The sequence below is a fragment of the Mus caroli genome, chromosome 6 (genome assembly GCF_900094665.2).
Source record: "Mus caroli chromosome 6, CAROLI_EIJ_v1.1, whole genome shotgun sequence".
NCBI classification, from domain to species: domain Eukaryota; kingdom Metazoa; phylum Chordata; class Mammalia; order Rodentia; family Muridae; genus Mus; species Mus caroli.
In genome coordinates this window covers 55,387,985-55,406,026 of record NC_034575.1, presented here as the reverse complement: position 1 = coordinate 55,406,026, position 18,042 = coordinate 55,387,985, and the positions used below count along the sequence as shown (strand labels likewise).

The following is an 18,042-nucleotide window of genomic DNA, read 5'->3' as shown; positions in this document are numbered from 1 at the left end:
CAGATTGAATGTTCAAGTACTAGACACAAAATTATGATTTAAGGAATGAATAATAAGCAAGAAGAGCCACAGTTTCAGGGGAAAATGCCAGCATTCAACAGATGTCACTAGGGAATAGCTCAGAATTGAGAGTTATCAAAAGCAAGTGATAGAACCAATATGCATTCTATCTATTTGTGAAAATCTCAAGGAGTAAAAATGAAATTTAATTAAAAGATTAAAGTAGCAAGAATGTATCAAATGTGGTAAGTTGAATAGTAAGTTTATCTAGAGAGATAATAAAAAAAAACAGTATTTGCTCAGAACAAATAAATAAAAACAGATCCAATTGTGTTTCATTTCAAAAAGGAACTCTCAATATTTAAAGTTCATTGTGTAAAATTGCTTTTGTATAAGTCAATTTTATGTTCAAATGATATTTTTTTCTTTTAGATCTTTGTTGGTTTTCTTTTACATCCAATATTTTAACACAGGAATTTAATTCATGAATTTGATAGGATTATGTTTTGCATATGTGTTACACATGTGTTTAACTTGTCATTTAGTAGCTGTGACATTGTAGGACACCTGACTCCTTTATGTCCCACCTAGCTGAAGATGCTCCTTGGAGAATTGTTGCTATCTGTTACTTTGGATAGTATTTTTTCATTATAGATACAAACAGTCTGTATGTTATTTTGTTCTTAAAAGATTAATAATTTATACTATCTTTAATTTTTAGAGAAAATGAAGACATTGGGCTGACTGACTACCCCTAAATGGCAAGGCCCAGGTTCTATTTGTTATGCTCCACTTCTTCCTCAACAATGCCCAGGTCCCATTAGTTACACATTGCCTCTCTCAGCAGTTGGCTAATTTCCTTCTAATTTATTTTTCAGACTCCATTATAGAACTTTTCCAATTACAGCTACATCTCAGCACTTAAGACCCATGCTTTGGTTTAACATTTGCATGGCTGCAGACTGAGCTTGAAGGCCATCACTGTCACTCCAGAGATAGAGATGTACCCTCAAGTTTTACTACTTTAAATAAGATAGGGTGAATGCCTGCTTCACAGGGTTACTTGGTGAATAAATGAATCCCCCTTTCTCTTTTGCTTTCTTATTCTGGATCTTATCAGTTTCAATGAGAAAAGAAAGGGTGTGTCATCTTTGGACTCTCCCATCAGGGTAGAGGACTATTGCTTATACATTAGTCAGAGATTTATGCTTGTTGGCTCAGTTGCAGACTTATTTCTCTGAACTTTAACCACCTGTGACCCTGGAAATTACTTCCTATTGTAACCATCAGTTTCCAGTTCCAATGAATGCTCTTGGCATGCAGACAGCTCCTGCCAGTGATAACAGCTCTCTGTAGGACACCAAGGCTAGGACCCATAGCTACCATGGCTAGTGTTGTAGCCTTCTGAAACAATTCTTCGTTACTATTCTCCTCATCTCTAAAGCAGTGTGTCATAGTTCCAGGGCTGGATTGTTTGGGTTGTCAGCTGTTGACAGCAGCCAGGATACAAGGTCTAAGTCATCTTCATGCCTGCGGGCTTCCTGGAACTTTCAGTGGAGGTAGGTGTGCAGCTTATTGTATCTAGCTCCTTCCAGCCTTCATGATCTTCATGACCTCTGCTCCCTGACATCTCTTCTCAGCTTTTCTCTGGAGCTTTTCAGCCTCTCTCTCTTCACTGCTGTGCAGCTGCTCTCCTTTCTTTTGTTGCCATATCAGCTACTCTACTGATGGCTAATTGACTGACAGCCAGTCACTCAGACAGACAGGGTAGCAGAGAAATTCTAGCTGCTGTCAGTTAGCGAGCTACACTCCACACCAACCCATTCCATAGTTTATTTAAAAGAAAAGCATGCATCAAAATAGTCTTCAAGATGAAGGCTTATCATAAATATTACTGATGTTTTAATGGTATTTAGCAATTTCTAAATCTGCCCAGTGCCTCTGTTACAGTGGCCTCCTTCTCTTATTTGTCTTTAAAACACACTTATAGGGGCTGGGGACAAAATAACCACACACTTATATATCTGATATCTTTAATGCATCATTTATGGTAGATTTGAAGAAGCATCTCCGACAATGTATACCAGACAGGATTTATGTGCCCTGAAATGTCTTTTTTGTCTATAGTTAGTAACAGTCCCTGTCTTGATGATCAATCAGACACAAATCCCAATAACTGATCACTGAAGACATATATATATATATATATATATATATATATATATATATAAGTAACATTATATGGAGTCAACAGGCTATGTTAGAAATGTATATCTATATACAAATACATGTGTATGTGTGCAATAATGATGAAAATATGACCTCAAATTTGAAGTAGAACAGAGGGTGGTATATGGAAGGATTTAGAGGAAGAAAAGGAGAAATATAATTAAATTATAATCTCAAAAAATAAAAAAATATGCTAAAAAAACCAATCAGTTCATCCCCTTTTTTCTAATACTTATCCAGATTCACACAGTCTTGGAATCCACAGATCTCACATTTCTGCATATTTTAAACAATGCACCAATTGCTTTCACTTGGGTCTGCCTTTATGAGGATATTAGCACAATGATCAGCCTTGAAAGGTGGAAGAGGTTTCTCCTCCTGAGTCAAAGACATATGTGAGTGTGTAGCCTTAGTCAGATGCTCAGTTTATAGTCATTCCTTATAATTAAAAAAAAATCTGGGTTGGTGAGATGGCTCAGTGGTTAAGAACACTGGCTGTTCTTCCAAAGGACCCTGTTCAGTTCGTAGCATTCACATGGCAGCTGACAACTGTCTGTAATTCCATCTCAGAGGGTATGGCTCCCTCACATAGACATTTGCGCAGGCAAAACATCAATACACATGAAAATAAATCTTAAAAGATGCTATTTCCTTAAGTTCCAAAGTTCTCTTCTATCATGAACCCAGTGACTGGGAGTTTTGGTGTCTTTAAACTTTCCTGTGAGAATTGGGAAGTTCCCTGTGGCTTTGGGATTTCCATGTGAGGTCTGTGCTCTGGCTCCTGCTATTTTCATAAACAGTAATGTAACTTGTCTCAAAATTTTGTATTTTTTCAATTTCTATAGTATTGATCTTGACAAATGTGATAATTTACAGGTAGTACAAAACCAAACTGTGGACAACTTTTAAGTAATCATTGCTAATTCAAATGAAGTAGATTATAGCTACTCCATCTTCATTTTTAATACGCAACCTGTCCAACATAAGGTTTCGCTGTCATGTGCACCTGATCCTCATGTTCTGCAGCCATTCTGCAGGTCACAGCCAGACTGATTTACCTGAAACCAATTTTCACCTTATATCTGCCAGTCAAAGCATGGTGGTTATTAAATGTGCAAGCCCTGTTGGCAAGTGTTCCGGGTACTCTGCCTCCAATTCCCATTAGCCCTAGGACAGTATCACTTTTCTTCTGCCATATTTTGTTCATGATATATCCCATTTTCCCAGCTAGCCTCAAAATATTGAGATTCAATACTGATGTTTCTGGGAGTAATCTCTCCTCATTTTGCACATGTTATTTTTACGTCTCAGTGCCCTAGGCCAAGGTTATAGTCTGTTTTTTCAGATCTCACATTTCATTTAATTTTCTAGAATTGATCATGTTTGAGGTGAAACATGTTTCACAATATGCTTTGCAATTAGTGACCTCGTTCACAGTATATGCAAATGTTTATACTGCTAATTCCTCCTTCTTTTGAAGAACCAATAGGCTGATATTAGCAGGAGCATTGTAGATTTGTCAGCATTAAGCATAGATCTCATCAAGGAGTTAGAATGTAGAGAAATAACATTTCTATTCAATTTCACGAAAGTTTTGTAGGTTTTCTGCTACATAAAAATGCAATGTCCTTGTGATTTGATCAATTCTTCATATAAAATAACTTTAAGTCTACATTTTCAGAAGTCTTATAACCTCTTAACCCACAAAATATATCATAGTTTTCAAATCTGGTTACTGTGCGGCGAGTTGCTGTCATAAGCATTAATACTGTGTGATAATTAATTGTCACCTTTAAGACAGTAACCTTCCTTTCTGTGCTGTGCTTATGTCACAGTTGTGCCTGTCCAATATAAGCAACATACAGTTTCGTAGAGAGTACATTAGGTCTTTTGTGAGTTTGAAGATAGAGACTCAAAGAAAAAGTCATGCTTTTCAGAGAGTTCTTAACCTGCTTTATTTAAAGAGAACCAGTGACTGAAATATTAAGAGCTGTTTTCTTGGCAGCATCATAAGAATCAATAAAAGGCTACTCATTCTCCAGAACCAAGGCTGGAAAGTTGTCCCACCAAGTGCGTTGTTGTAACCTCAGCTCCAGCTGCTGTGGGTAAGCCTGCAAGTGAAGGATCCTGGCAGCTGCACTTTAGTTTCTGCTCTGTGCCTTTGTCTTACACCAGGTGCTTCCTACCCATGGCTAGGACTTCAGCACCTGTTCCTACAGTCTGCATCTCAATTCCTGGGCAGCTGAGAGTTGGGGATATGGAATATGGAAGGAACCTGTGTCCCACTTTGACAAAGACAAACATTGAGGTTTTGTAGAGTCTCAAATGAAACTAATTGGTGAAAGCAGATAAATGTTTCTATTATAAAAAGATAAAAAATTAGGCCTATTCTGAAGAAAAACTTAGCTACAACTTAATAATATAAAAATAATGAGTACTCATTAATGAAATAATATGTGTTTATTGAAATATGTAACAAAATTAGAAGCTATCCGAATACATAGGGTCTCAGAAATATTCTGTTAAATAACTATGTACTGGTGATTACTGGCTAGTTTATCTCACCGTGTTTAATATCTCTAATGTCCCAGGTACCATTTGCCACATGGCTAGTCAGTTACCAAATATTTTGTTTAGAGAGGGAGGGGTATACTTTATCCAGAGTTTCCAAACGACCCGTCATATGTGCAGTTTTGAGGAAGGGACTCTGACACAAGGTGCTTGGAGTGGTTTTGTAAGGAAGCTTTTATTTGTTCCATAAAGTGATAAAGCTGGTCATTTTTCACAGATGTATTTCTCTGTCACATACGCATGCACTCTCACCACACAAGAGTGCCTGCAGCCACTGCTCACATGCATAAAGATGCTCACATTGTCTTATTGCAGATACTCTCTGTCTGTGAGAAACTGAGAATTCCTGTTGAACATTCATAAGTAGGTCTAAAGGAACCAGGCTGAAGGAAGATCCATTGAGAATGTTGAGCTGAGTGGTGGATTGACTTATTGAGAGTTTTATAATGTGTGTAATCCAGAAATAATGGATGCTTTAGAAGTAATAGACTATAAATAAACACCTAGTGCCTTACTATAAAGAGGAGAAAGACAACATTGAGCTCATCAGCTGTGATGAGGAAGTAATCTTTCTCTTTAAACTCTATGTGAATAAGTAAGCAAACTACACTTGATGACTAGATACAGCATCTGCCTCATGGACTTAATGGATCATGATGCCTTATTATAATAATCAAAGTGGACATAAATGCAGGGGCTTAAGAGGGATTGCCACCTTCAGTGCTCAGCAAAGCTTTGCTCCTTGTCAGCAGGGGAGAAGAAAGCTCTCAAGTGATGATAAAATTCAAACTATTCTAGTTTGAAGTTCCTAGTTGGCAGAACCTCCAATAAAATGGCTTACTACAAATTCAGAAGATATCATTGTCTGAGTAGCTCTCTTCATTAGAAGCAATGTGTTCATTGCCTCCTAAATAAACAGGTCCATTTTTATACTTGGCAAAATATCAGGCACACACGCGTGCGCACACACTCACACACACACTCAATTCCCTTAGCTGTCTGCGATTACTCCTCTTGATGCAAATAGTAACCAGCTTTAATTAATACCGGAGATAGTTGAGGTACTCAGATATTAATTATACCTCATTCATGGAATCTGGCTTAATGCTTTATTATGAAAGGTTTATTTACAAGAAGCTTCACAAAAATACAACATAATAATTAGGAGGGCAGACTTTGGAACCAGGTGCAGTCTGTTCAGCAGTGGATAAAATGGGAATCAAAATGACAGCCTTCTCTAAGGACTAGTTTGTGTTCAGGTAAAGTATATAAGGTCTTTGGAATGTGTCCAGACCCCAGTAAAGCACCAAGGAGAGTCTGGTTTGTTGTTGTTGTTATTGTTATTGTTTTTAAACTGTCATTCATTTATAAGTAAGATGGACAAGAAATCTTTTAGTAGCATTTGGTTTTAATTACCTTATTTTTTTTAATTTAACTTAGTGTATTCATTTACTTAGTTTTAAAATCAAGCCTTACTCTATATTTCAGCCTGGCTTGAAACTTACTAGGTAATAATGGGTGGCCTCAAGTCCTTGGCATTCCTGCTTGAGTCTCCAAGGGCAGTATTAGAGGCATGAAGCACCATGACAGGTTTCACCTTGCATATCGGGTTTCTTTATAATCTGGTTTAGAGTTCCCCTTTATCACTCATTTGTCCAAACAGATTTGAAGTTCCCAGAAATACTTTAAATAATTTTTAAAAAAGTGGCCACTAGCACTGTGTGACAATATTTAACTGTGACAGTATTTTCAAATCCTTCTGAAGTGTATTGCTGTGATCTGTGTGGCCCTACTTCCTCAGTGCTGATGATCCCATGGAGACACTGATAGCATAGTCAATCTAATAGGCTGGGGCCCACTGAGGAACTTTTCCTTCTAGATGGTAGACCTGGTATACTTCACTTGGCCTCAGCTCACATTCTTGCTTCATATTTTTTAAAGCCTTTTAATCACTCAGATAAGAAAGACATAGCCTCCGTGTTTTCTATAAAGAACATACGTAATTAAAAAAAAAGAGTTCTTGGTTTCATATCTATTGATTTCTAAACCTTCATAGTCTATGTCAGAACCTTACAACTCTTGTCAATTTTTGGATACAAGCATCTTGTTTTGCCTGAAGTATTCTTCATCAATCTTATAGTAAGATAGACTATCTACCATTTCTTTCTTTGTTTAAAGCAAACATCTGTGCCATTGCTTGTTAAAGTGTGAATGTTCCCTCCTTTTTCCTTTAATTTCTTCAGCATTCCCTAAGGTCTTCTAAAATGAAAGCATCAATCCTGTTTTATAGATGGCCAAAGTCTACCTTTTTTATTCAGTTACTGCTTTTAGGACTTCCTTTCAAAGACCATTGCATTAATAAACAGGATGCAGCTAGTTCTTTCTGAGCCCAATGTGCAGCAAATCTTCCTGAGATCATCTCACTTGAACTCTGATGATACCCTGTGACTTCCTTAACCAGGGAGTTTATCTTTAAAAGTCCAGTCCATACATGTTCAAAATAATAGTAAAAAGAACCTCATGTATACATGTAAACATACAAAAATAATACATTCCCTCAACAGTCCTAAAGCATTGAAAATGCAGGTTATTCTCAGGTTTCCATTGTTTGTTAGTATTTCCACCAGATCATATTCAAATAACAGGAACAAAAGCTGGCAGTGGTTGCCTCGCTGTATAGACTCATTAGATGAGTCAGCTAATGACTGGGTTGTGCATTCAAAAGGGCAGGCACTCTGCCACTTACCAAAGAGAATGAGGATTAAGATAGCATGTTACCTCCTGAAAACTCGCCTTAAAAATGCTTTTGCCTAGATACCTACTTAGTGTGCCAAGTGTTTTATACAACTGGGTTTTGAATAACTGATTAAAACCCTCTTAAAAGATTCTTCAAGTATATTTAATATATTATCTTGCTTTTTCCTTGTCTCCCAAAACTTTTAAAAGAATGAGGTAAAGGAGTGTTTATCTATTCTCTATACTGTTCTGTCCCTCTAAGAGATTAAATCACTGTGCCAGAGCGGAGGAGAACCTGAGCAATCAGACTTTCAAAGCAGAACACAGGCACATGTTCAATGAGAAGCGGAGTACACGTCATTTCCATGTAGGACGAGATTCTCCATGAATGCTACCGAACTGTATAAATTTGTATTCACAATCTGAAAAGTGATCTGAGTTTTCGGCATTGCTTATCAGTGTTCCCTAACTTTGCTATTCCAGTGTGACACATGCAATTGATGGCATAGCAATTTCCTGTTCACTGAGGGAATCTTGCTAGATGTAATGAAGCTGGATGTGCCATAATAAATGAGGGCAGATAAGTCACTCTGATCAGCAAGTAGCCTTTCAGATGAGCTAGGAAACTCCTATCTTCAGTCAGCTTGTGGCTAGTCATTTTGTTGTGGTTGTGGTTGTTAAAATCAGGCTATAGTTATGGTTTTGTTTTATGTTTTTTAAAACTCAACTACTGAACCCTTTAGTTTTATTATATATATATATATATATATATATATATATATATATATATGAATATAGGGTGCCTGGTATAGTGTTTGCCTGTTAAAAGACATATATAGGCTAAAGACAATCTGGAAGTACTTGTTCCCAGGTACCATACAGGCAGAGTCATTTGGAGACATGGAACTGAGAGTAGATAAGCTTGTCTAATCAGCAAGCTTCAAGGATCTACTTGTCCTTCATGCCCATCATTAACCTGTCCCCCATCCTCTGCTGCCACATATACACACATATCCTATCCAGAGAATACAAGCACACGCTACTCTACTTGGTTGCTGGTGCATAGAAAGGAGCATTTTTCAAGTGTTATCTCCCAGCCTCATGTTTTCATATAGAACAAAGCCCCTCCAAGTTGTAAATTGTTTACGATGGTGAATATCTAGGCCAGGGCAAAAATTGGCAACAGAAAAGGCAGAATACATGGTAAATATCCTTTTTTTTTTTCTTTCTTCAAAACAGGGTTTCTCTGTGTAGCCCTGGCTGTTCTGGAACTTACTTTGTAGAACAGTCTAGCCTCGAACTCAGAAATCCGCCTGCCTCTGCCTCCCGAGTGCTGGGATTAAAGGTGTGCGTCACCACACCTGGCACATGGTAAATATCTTACACTTCTGTTCTAACAAGTTTTTTTTTATTCCTGCCAAGTTCACTTTTTTAATGTGTCCATATAATACATGGCTATTTCTCTTAGTAAAATGTGCTTTGTAATATATATTATGGACTTCCCTACGTGGGAAATGGAGTATATGGTGTGTACACTTTTTCTATTAAATTTACTTAACCGTTTTACACACACACACACACACACACACACACACACACACACACACATTACTCTCTCCCTAACAGCATTATTTTTCTTTCATCCCTATTAAGACCTTACTCCCACCATTGCTACTAGTCCCTTTCCCAGATTTATGAATTTTGGTTTTGTGACTCATTTGGTTTAGTCAGACCCTTTGCTGTGAACTTTTGGTTGAGACCACACATCAGTACATGATGTGATCTTCAGTGGGTATAAAACTGAAGGCAAGGATTTACCCTTTCCCCAAACCATCAGTATAAAGTAGTATAGAAGTGACAGGGTCATCTGAGTCCTTCTATCTATTCCTGACCTTTGACAGGCTCATGTTTGTGTATATACAAAATATTTATGCATATATCTGCATATATTATGCATATATTTATGCATATACAGAGCAAGCACCTGTAGCTTCTATGAGTTCATGATTGAAATTCCTATGATTTGCCATGGAACACTATTTCTTCCTTTTGGCCCTTACAATCTTTCTGCTGCCACTTCTTCACTACCTACTGGTCCTTAGAGGAGACAGGATAAGTGTAGTGTTTATACCTGAGCGCTAATACTCAGTGTCTTTTGTAACCTGTAACCACGTGTCTCTACATTTACCACTGTTCACTGAAAGGAGAGGTTTATCTTATTAAGGCTGAAAGTAGCATTTGTTTCATGCTACTGTGACAGACAACAAAGAAGAATGGCAAGAACCTGTACTGTTTTAGGGGTTTACTTGTGTCTTTGTGATGAACGTTTCTGGAATTTGATTTTTGGTATAATAAACCATGGCTTCTGGGAGAAATTTTGTTCAGCCCGTACATTTTTTTTTAATAGATCTATGTTATTTTTTATTTAAAATAGAATTCTGGGATGTATTTTATATTAGAGACATTTAACACAGTAAGATGTATGCTTAAATAAACCTTGCCCTATCATGTCAAAGTTCTTTTAAATATCTTCCTTTTTCTTTATGGCTGTTGTTTTCTCCATCTTTATGATCTATTGAGCAAATGTGTTACTGTATTTATTAATGGGTTGATTAGTATTACCTGACATTATAACAAAATACTGGTCTCATCCAAAATATATGTTTAGCATAAGAGCGGTAGGGTCAGATCTTGACCTGCTGCTTTCAGTGTTATAAGTGTAGATATCAGGTACTTGTTTAGCCCTTACCATTGAAAAACCATCATATACTCTTGCAGCTGTCTTTCAGAAACCCCAGTTTTCCTTTACTTCCTTGTAAATTTTGAAGCAGAGATCACCTTTTATTTTACTGTATTCATATTGGTAGATAGAACATTGTTATGTTCTTATACTAAATGTCACCGTGGAGGTGACAAATGATTGCTGACAGTAGACAGTAATTACCAGGGTCAGTTGGAAATTTTGGTCAGTTCTGATCTTAACTTCTTGTTTGTGTGAATAATCTTTGTTTTCTGTATTGTAACATTGCCACCAAGAATTAGCCTATACAAAACACTTGGTGGCAAACATTAGTGAAGATTATGATGCTAATAGATGTATGCTATACATGGGAGCCAAGTAGCATGTAAGCTGTGCATGGGGAGACAGTTAGGGTACAGTCTATGCATTAGGGGCCAAAAAGTTTCAAGACATTTATGAGGGTTGGGTAGGATGGAAACTGTACATGAAAAGACAAGGTAGCATGAAAGCTATATTTTAGGAACTAGGAACATGCAAGATATGTGTGGAGGTGGCAGGTAGGATATAAGCTATGCATTAGGAGTCCAGGCAGAATGGAAACATTTTAGAAGGATTCAAGCTATGCATTAAGAACCAGACAGAATTCAAGTGATAAGGAGGGGGTATGGGGGGAAGTGGGATACAAGCTGTGCATTAAATGCAATGTGACCTGCTGGCTATACATTAGGGGCTAGGTAGGATGCAGGATATACAGTAAGGACCAAGTAGCATGCATGAAAGTCCAGGTAGTACACGAGTATACAAGCTACACAAAAGAAGCTAGGTGGTATTGCAGCACAGATCTCTCTGAAAAAGAGGAGATACATATTTGATATCCTTGATACAGAATTTTGATGATCTTCTCTGCAGGAAAAATGGTGGATGAGAGCCTGTCTTTTGTATGGCCACTAAATCTGTACCAACACCTTGACCTGTACTAGATCCTTTATCTTTGCCCTTTGACAGGTCTTTCCCACCTGCAGGTTAGCAGTTAGTGTTTTGGGGTTTTTTGTTGTTGTTTTGTTTTGTTTTTTTGTTTTTTTTAATAGGTCAAGACACTCTTGCTTTTTTTATTTAGACAGCATCTCTCTTCTTTTGAGTATGTATTTATATTTTAAATGATACAGTTCTCTGTTCACAGATAAACTTTTGGACACATCCGTGGTTTCACTTTTATTATAGAAATTATGGGTCCTTTATGATTTTATGGAACCCTTGCCTACAAACTAAGTTGTGAATTTTTTAAAAATCTTTGATAAATATGTAGCTGGAGCTGTGAGTTCCTCCATGTGTACTCTTTGGATGGTGGTTTAGTCCCTGGGAGCTCTGGGGGTACTGGTTGCTTTATATCGTTGTTCCTCCTATAGGGCTGCAAACCCTGTCTGCTCCTTGGGGTCTTTCTCTAGCTCCTCCATTGGGAACCCTGTGCTCAGTCCAATGGTTGGCTGAGAGCATCCACTTCTGTATTTGTCAGGCACTGGCAGAGCCTCTCAGGAGACAGCTATATCAGGCTCCTGTCAGCAAGCACTTGTTGGCATCCACAATAGTGTCTGGCTTTGGTGACTGTATGTGGGATGGATCTCCAGGTGGAGCAGTCTCTGGATGGCCTTCCCTTCTGGTCATCAATGGGAGGAGAGGCCCTTGGTCCTGTGAGGGCTCAATGCCCCATTGTAGGGGAATGCCAGGACCAGGAATTGGGAGTGGATGGGTTGGTGAGCAGCGGGGGAGGGAGAGAGGATATGGGGTTTTCAGCAGGGAAACCAGGAAAGGGTATATACTTGAAATGTAAATAAAGAAAATATCTAATAAAAATATTAAGCACAAACACACACACACAAACTTTGATAAAGATAACTCCTCAAGATTTGTGGAACACGGTGTTACCTAAATGAATGCCAGGAGAGTACAATCTTTAGCACAAGAAAATGTAGTACTAAGAAACACAAACACATATACTATGTTTTTTAAAAAGTAACCAACCATTATTGATTTACAACTTTGATGATATTATGATTAAAATTGACATGAAGGGATTTTAATTGATTGTATTACATGGTAAACCCAGGAAGGAATTTCTAAGCAACATTCAGCATTATCTGGATGAACTCTGAAGGGCAAACACAGTTATCCCCTTATACACAAGGACACCCATAGCCTGTGACATCCTCTTCTACTAATGTATATCAGAGTTAGGAGCCCCCAAGGTTGGCCTTCCATATTGTTTTATCCAGTTTATAACATAAGTCTCACAGGTTACATTGGAAAATGCACTGAAGATGTGGTTTACTATATTTCCTTTCTATGAGCTGTATAAAAATCACGTAAACATCAGTGAGAGGGGTCCATTGTGTCACTTGCTTCTCCCAGTTAAATACAAATGAAAAGATCTCTTTGCTGTCTTTTCTCACTACAGTTAGTTGATGCTCAGGGATGCTCAGAGTCACAAAAGATTGATAGCTTAGGCTGGAATTGTAATGTGCATCCTGTGATCAAGTTCTGGGGCTGAACCACCACACAACCAAAACCTGGATTCTTATACTACCATGTAAAATACTGTTACTCTACATTTTGAAGTGAGGTGATTTGGGGACAGTTTAAAACTTATTTAACTTATAAACAAATTGTCCTCTCTGGATTTGTAACCAGAGATTTTTGATATCTATATAGTATGATAAGATGATCTGTAAGGTGCCCTGCCAAGCTGCCGAAAGCATGACCTTCAGAGTCTGACCTTGCCTTAGTGTCAACTCTTATTTCTTCCCTCTGCCCACCTGTCCATCATGCCTATGATAAAAGCAGAGGGAGATAGCATTTACAGTGAGCATATTGTCAACAGAAGCTGAGCATCCTTTGATCTCGTTGAAATAGACCACTTAGATTCTAGTTGCTCTTTGAGTATTTGCTGAACTCTGTCATTCAATAATTACTTTGGTGGAACAAATGGAAAAGAACAAAAGATCTTTGATGGAGGAGACAAAAAAGCCCCATCATGTCAAGCTGAATACTAGGGTGTCTGCATTGTGGAGAGATAATCTAAAATTTTGTCCAATCATATCTTTGTTCTTTTTTTTTAACTTCAAGTATGTATAATTTCAAACTTCAGCTTCCCAAAGAGAACTATTTCTTTGGAAGCATTTAAAAATGAATTATTGGGGCTCAAAATATAGCTCACTGTTTAAGAACATATGTTTTTTTCTTCCAGAGGACTCTAGTTTATAATCTAGCACCTATATGGAGAATCACAAGGATCTATAGCTCCAGTTCCAGGGAATGTGCACCACACATGCACATAGCCCACACACATACTCACAAATAAAATAAAAGAAAGCAATGAGTTATAAAACACATGTACTTTACCTTTTAAAATTTAGGAAAAATAATAATAATAATAATAATAAAATTTGTCAATATTTGTTTTACTTTTTTGGAACATTCTTACTTTTGCATTGAAATGTTATGTGGGTTCTGTCTACAAATGACATCCTGTTAAACATTACACCAAAAATAAGCTATCCTTATTAGAGAATTGGCAAATGATTTTAGAAAGGTTTGAATACTTTTATTTGAATACTGTTATTTGATTCATCATCACCCATTGACTACAAACCATTGTTACTACAGCATTGCACTTATGGAGAGAACTTATGGAATTTAGCTTTGGCAATTTCCAGTGTAATTAATTACCTGTGCAAAATCTTTTTACTCTTTAGATTGGTAACCCATGCTTGCACAATATTTTCCAGTGGTTTGGTGCACTTAGAATCCATCAATAATACAGAAGAATGCACTTCTGATAACACTTCTTGCAGCACCTCGAAGATAAGGTGTCTTTTTCAAGCTGGTTTTCAGAAGTTAAAACACTCTCTTATTGTGCTTTCTCTTCCCTCTCTGTAGGGTGAGGAGGGGTACCCACAAGAAGGAATCCTGGAAGACATGCCTGTGGATCCTGGCAGTGAGGCTTATGAAATGCCTTCAGAGGTAAATGCCTGTATAAAGAAAACCAAGAAAAACACTTTAGGTGTTTAATTGGGAACACATGCCATAAGAACCTTGCCACTATCAGATCTCTCTCACATTATGGTTGGCATAGTTCAATCAAGAAAATATTTTAGAGCAAATGATATTAATCTTTGAGGGAGAGAGTAAGGGATATAGTAGGTCAAAATAAAAACATTCTAGAACAAGAGACTGCCAGAAACAAAGGCATATGGAAATGTCTGAGTAACAACGGGCAGTTATGAATCATGGTTAGAAAACAGAAAAATGATAGATTAAGGCTGAAGACATAATCAAGGTTTTAGACAAACTGTAGAGCCCCAAGTTACCATCATTTAAGTTTATTTTTACATTTGGAAAAAGAAGAGTTTGATGATATGTTTAATTTAACAGCGCAATCCTAATTAGAGTTAATTTTGAGGAAGGCTATCAAATTTAGTTACATTGGGTCATTACTGTCATGAATGTTATCTGGATTTTGTCCAGGAGGCTTGGGCTTTCATATGAAAGAGCCTTCATGGAAGCAGTTCATGAAGGTAGAGTGTTCTAATGGGGGAGAGAAAGGAGAAGGATGAGTTCTGGAGGAGGCTTCATGCAGCTTACCTAGGTGTGCACAGCTCATACTGCAGTGCAAAGGAGAGAATCCAGAGACCCTGCCAATTCATACTGCAGGATGAGAGTACAGATCAAATGATATACCTAGAATTGGGCCTAATAATCTAACAGTGATGTCCTCTATAACCTATAGTTGATACGTATGAAAAAGACAATAAATGTTAATGACAGATAAGTTCCAAACACTGCTCTGAGGATCAATTTTATCTGATTGAAAGGCTGATCCCTCCCCTGCTGTGAAGCAGACAGTTGATATCTGTCACTTCACTGACAAGGCATGCTATTATTTTTTTTTTCCTGATGTTAGGAAGGCTACCAAGACTATGAGCCTGAAGCCTAAGAATGTTATTGCACCCAGTCTCCTAAGATCTGCCGTCTGCTCTTCCATGGCGTACAAGTGCTCAGTTCCAATGTGCCCAGTCATGACCTTTTCTCAAAGCTGTACAGTGTGTTTCAAAGTCTTCCATCAGCAGTGATCGGCGTCCTGTACCTGCCCCTCAGCATCCCGGTGCTCCCCTCTCACTACAGTGAAAATATGGTAGCAGGGTCTTGTGTGCTGTGGATATTGTTGTGGCTTCACACTTAAATTATTAGACGAAACTTAAAACACCTAAGTGACTACCACTTATTTCTAAATCTTCATCGTTTTCTTTTTGTTGCTGTTCTTAAGAAGTTGTGATTTGCTCCAAGAGTTTTAGGTGTCCTGAATGATTCTCTCTGTCTAAGAATGATGTGTTGTGAAATTTGTTAATATATATTTTAAAAATATGTGAGCATGAGACTATGCACCTATAAATATTAATTTATGAATTTTACAGTTTTGTGATGTGTTTTATTAACTTGTGTTTGTATATAAATGGTGGAAAATAAAATAAAATATTATCTCATTGCAAAATCTTTTTCCTGGTCCCTTTCACTTTAGTAACAAAATCATGCATATCGGGAACATGAACATGAAATGACAACTGACAGAGTGAACTAGAATGAAAAGTGCAACATGTCTTAAGGAACTGAGGGGATTTAGAGATGGAACATTCACCAGCAGGAAGGATTCTCCAGTGAGATTCAACACAGCCAGCTTTATCTACAGTTCTGCTCAGAGCTGTGGCTGCATTTGAGAAACACTTCATTGGAACTAAAAAGTGTGAGGGATAGTGAACTTTTACATATTCATAGGACACATTAGTATATCAGAGGCAGGCCATTGAAGAACCTTAATTTGGAATTTATGGCACATAGGTATATGTGTGTATATATATGTGTGTGTGTATGTGTGTGTGTGCATACAAGAACCCAGGAAGTACCTTAAAACTCCTCAGGGACCCCAAGCAGCAGGCTATGTATATGATACCTTAGCAGGTATGCAAAGGTAAAAGCAAAATGGAACAAAAGGCAATGTCAATTTGTGAATAACAGGGATTTGGGAATATCTTTTAGGAAAAGTTTTCCTTAGATAGGCTTAATTACCCAGGAATAAAGACAAAAACTTGAGTGACTAAAAAATTACTCAGTCCATCTTCCTAATTATTCAGAAGAAAAACAGCAAAGCCACAGTGAAAATCACTTGCAGAGAGTACACTTTCTGTAATGAATATTGTTGCTCCTGTATGGTCATGAGTAATTGATGCGTGTTGGACAGTGACAGGAACAGAAGAGGAGTGGGAGACCATGAAAACAGCACCACTGTAACTTCCTTCTGCCCAGTTGAGAAAATACTATGGAGTGTTGAGTTGCATGTGTGCTTTGACACTGGAAATAGGTGATAACTCCTTATCTATGTTGTTTAGGGTACATTTTATATTTACCGAAAGTACCCTCTTCTTAAAAAGGAAAGATACAAACAGAACACAATCAAATTGATGACAATGACAATGAGCACTGTAGGACTGGAGGCAGACAGGGCTTGACCTTGAGAACTGCTATTGATGGATATGGTATTGTAAAGATCTTCTTCTCTTAAGCAGTGCCCTGCTGTCAATGTGCGAGCAGTTAGTGAGTTTTTGCTGTTTAGCTTTCTCTTAAGAGTTTTTCACTCACTACCTAAAGGAAGCTCCTTAGTTCACACAAGCCCTGGTAGGAGTCCTGCCCTTGAGAAGCACAGTCTGAGGATGCCTCTTGACTAGAGATTTAGCTTTTCAGATTTAAATCCCAAATCAGAGCTCTTTGATTTGTAATGAGTCCATGAAGAACTTTAAAGAAAGCTGTCCACGGCAGGCTTGGGCCCCACAATTGGCAGCACTACACAATCAAGTGTACACTTTGGAATTTCAACTTTTGTCTTCTTTTCAAATGTCTCTCCTCCAGATTGTAAGATGCAAGTATACTTCATAATTTGTATAGCTATTTGTGGTATAATGGAATTTATAAATAGGGTGTCATACAACTAGTACATTTATAATCGATTCAGAGGCAGGAGGATTATGGTTTGAGACACTGTCTCAGGAAACATATCCAGATTGTTTCTACCTCTAATTCCTGGAGGAGTAATTTAAAAGCATTGTGATTTTATGAGCCATATGATTGCTAAGTGTGTCTCTTATTCTAATAACTGATCTATCTATCTATCTATCTATCTATCTATCTATCTATCTATCTATCTATCTATCTACCTATCTCTCATCCATCTGTGGTTTGGACATAGCCCCCAGTGCTAAGAATTTCTTGACTCTTGTTCTGATGAAATGCACACAATTTGGCTCCTGAAGCTGGCTGATGTATAAGAGAGAAAGTACTATATTTACCTCAATCAGCACAAGGATGGCAGGAGATATCTCTGTAAGAAAGAAGGGCAAAATGAAGAGCTAACTTAGCTAACCAACGTTTTGCATGATAGATGAGTAGTCAGGCATTAAGGGCTAAAAATACTAGAAAACTATATTTTTATGGCTGAATTTTGTAGAAGAATAAATAGTTTTTTAGAACTATGGTTAACTTCAAATGTCATATCACCTAATGGAAATATACTGAGAAGGCTGACAAATCCTGTTTGTATTTTTCTTGCTTCTATTAGTATTCTTTCCTTTGGAGGTGGGTGGGTATTACATAAGGGTCTTCAGAGATGGAAAGGTCAGAGAGAAGGAGGGGGGAGGGAGGGAGGGAGGGAAGGAGGGAGGGAG

General features: G+C 37.6%; 1 protein-coding gene across 2 annotated transcripts in view; it reads left to right on the top strand.

Annotated features, from left to right (window-relative positions):
* Positions 1–15,824, top strand: part of Snca (synuclein alpha) — an 89,093-nt gene extending 73,269 nt beyond the window's left edge. The window contains exons 5-6 of one of the 2 annotated variants that reach the window (XM_021165282.2): positions 14,210–14,293; positions 15,234–15,824. In XM_021165282.2, coding sequence (XP_021020941.1) covers positions 14,210–14,293; positions 15,234–15,266 — 117 coding nt within the window. In that variant the 3' untranslated portion in view covers positions 15,267–15,824. The remainder of the gene's footprint in view (positions 1–14,209; positions 14,294–15,233) is intronic. The other variant, XM_021165283.1, reaches the window with a different exon arrangement.
* The last annotated feature ends 2,218 nt before the right edge of the window (positions 15,825–18,042 follow it).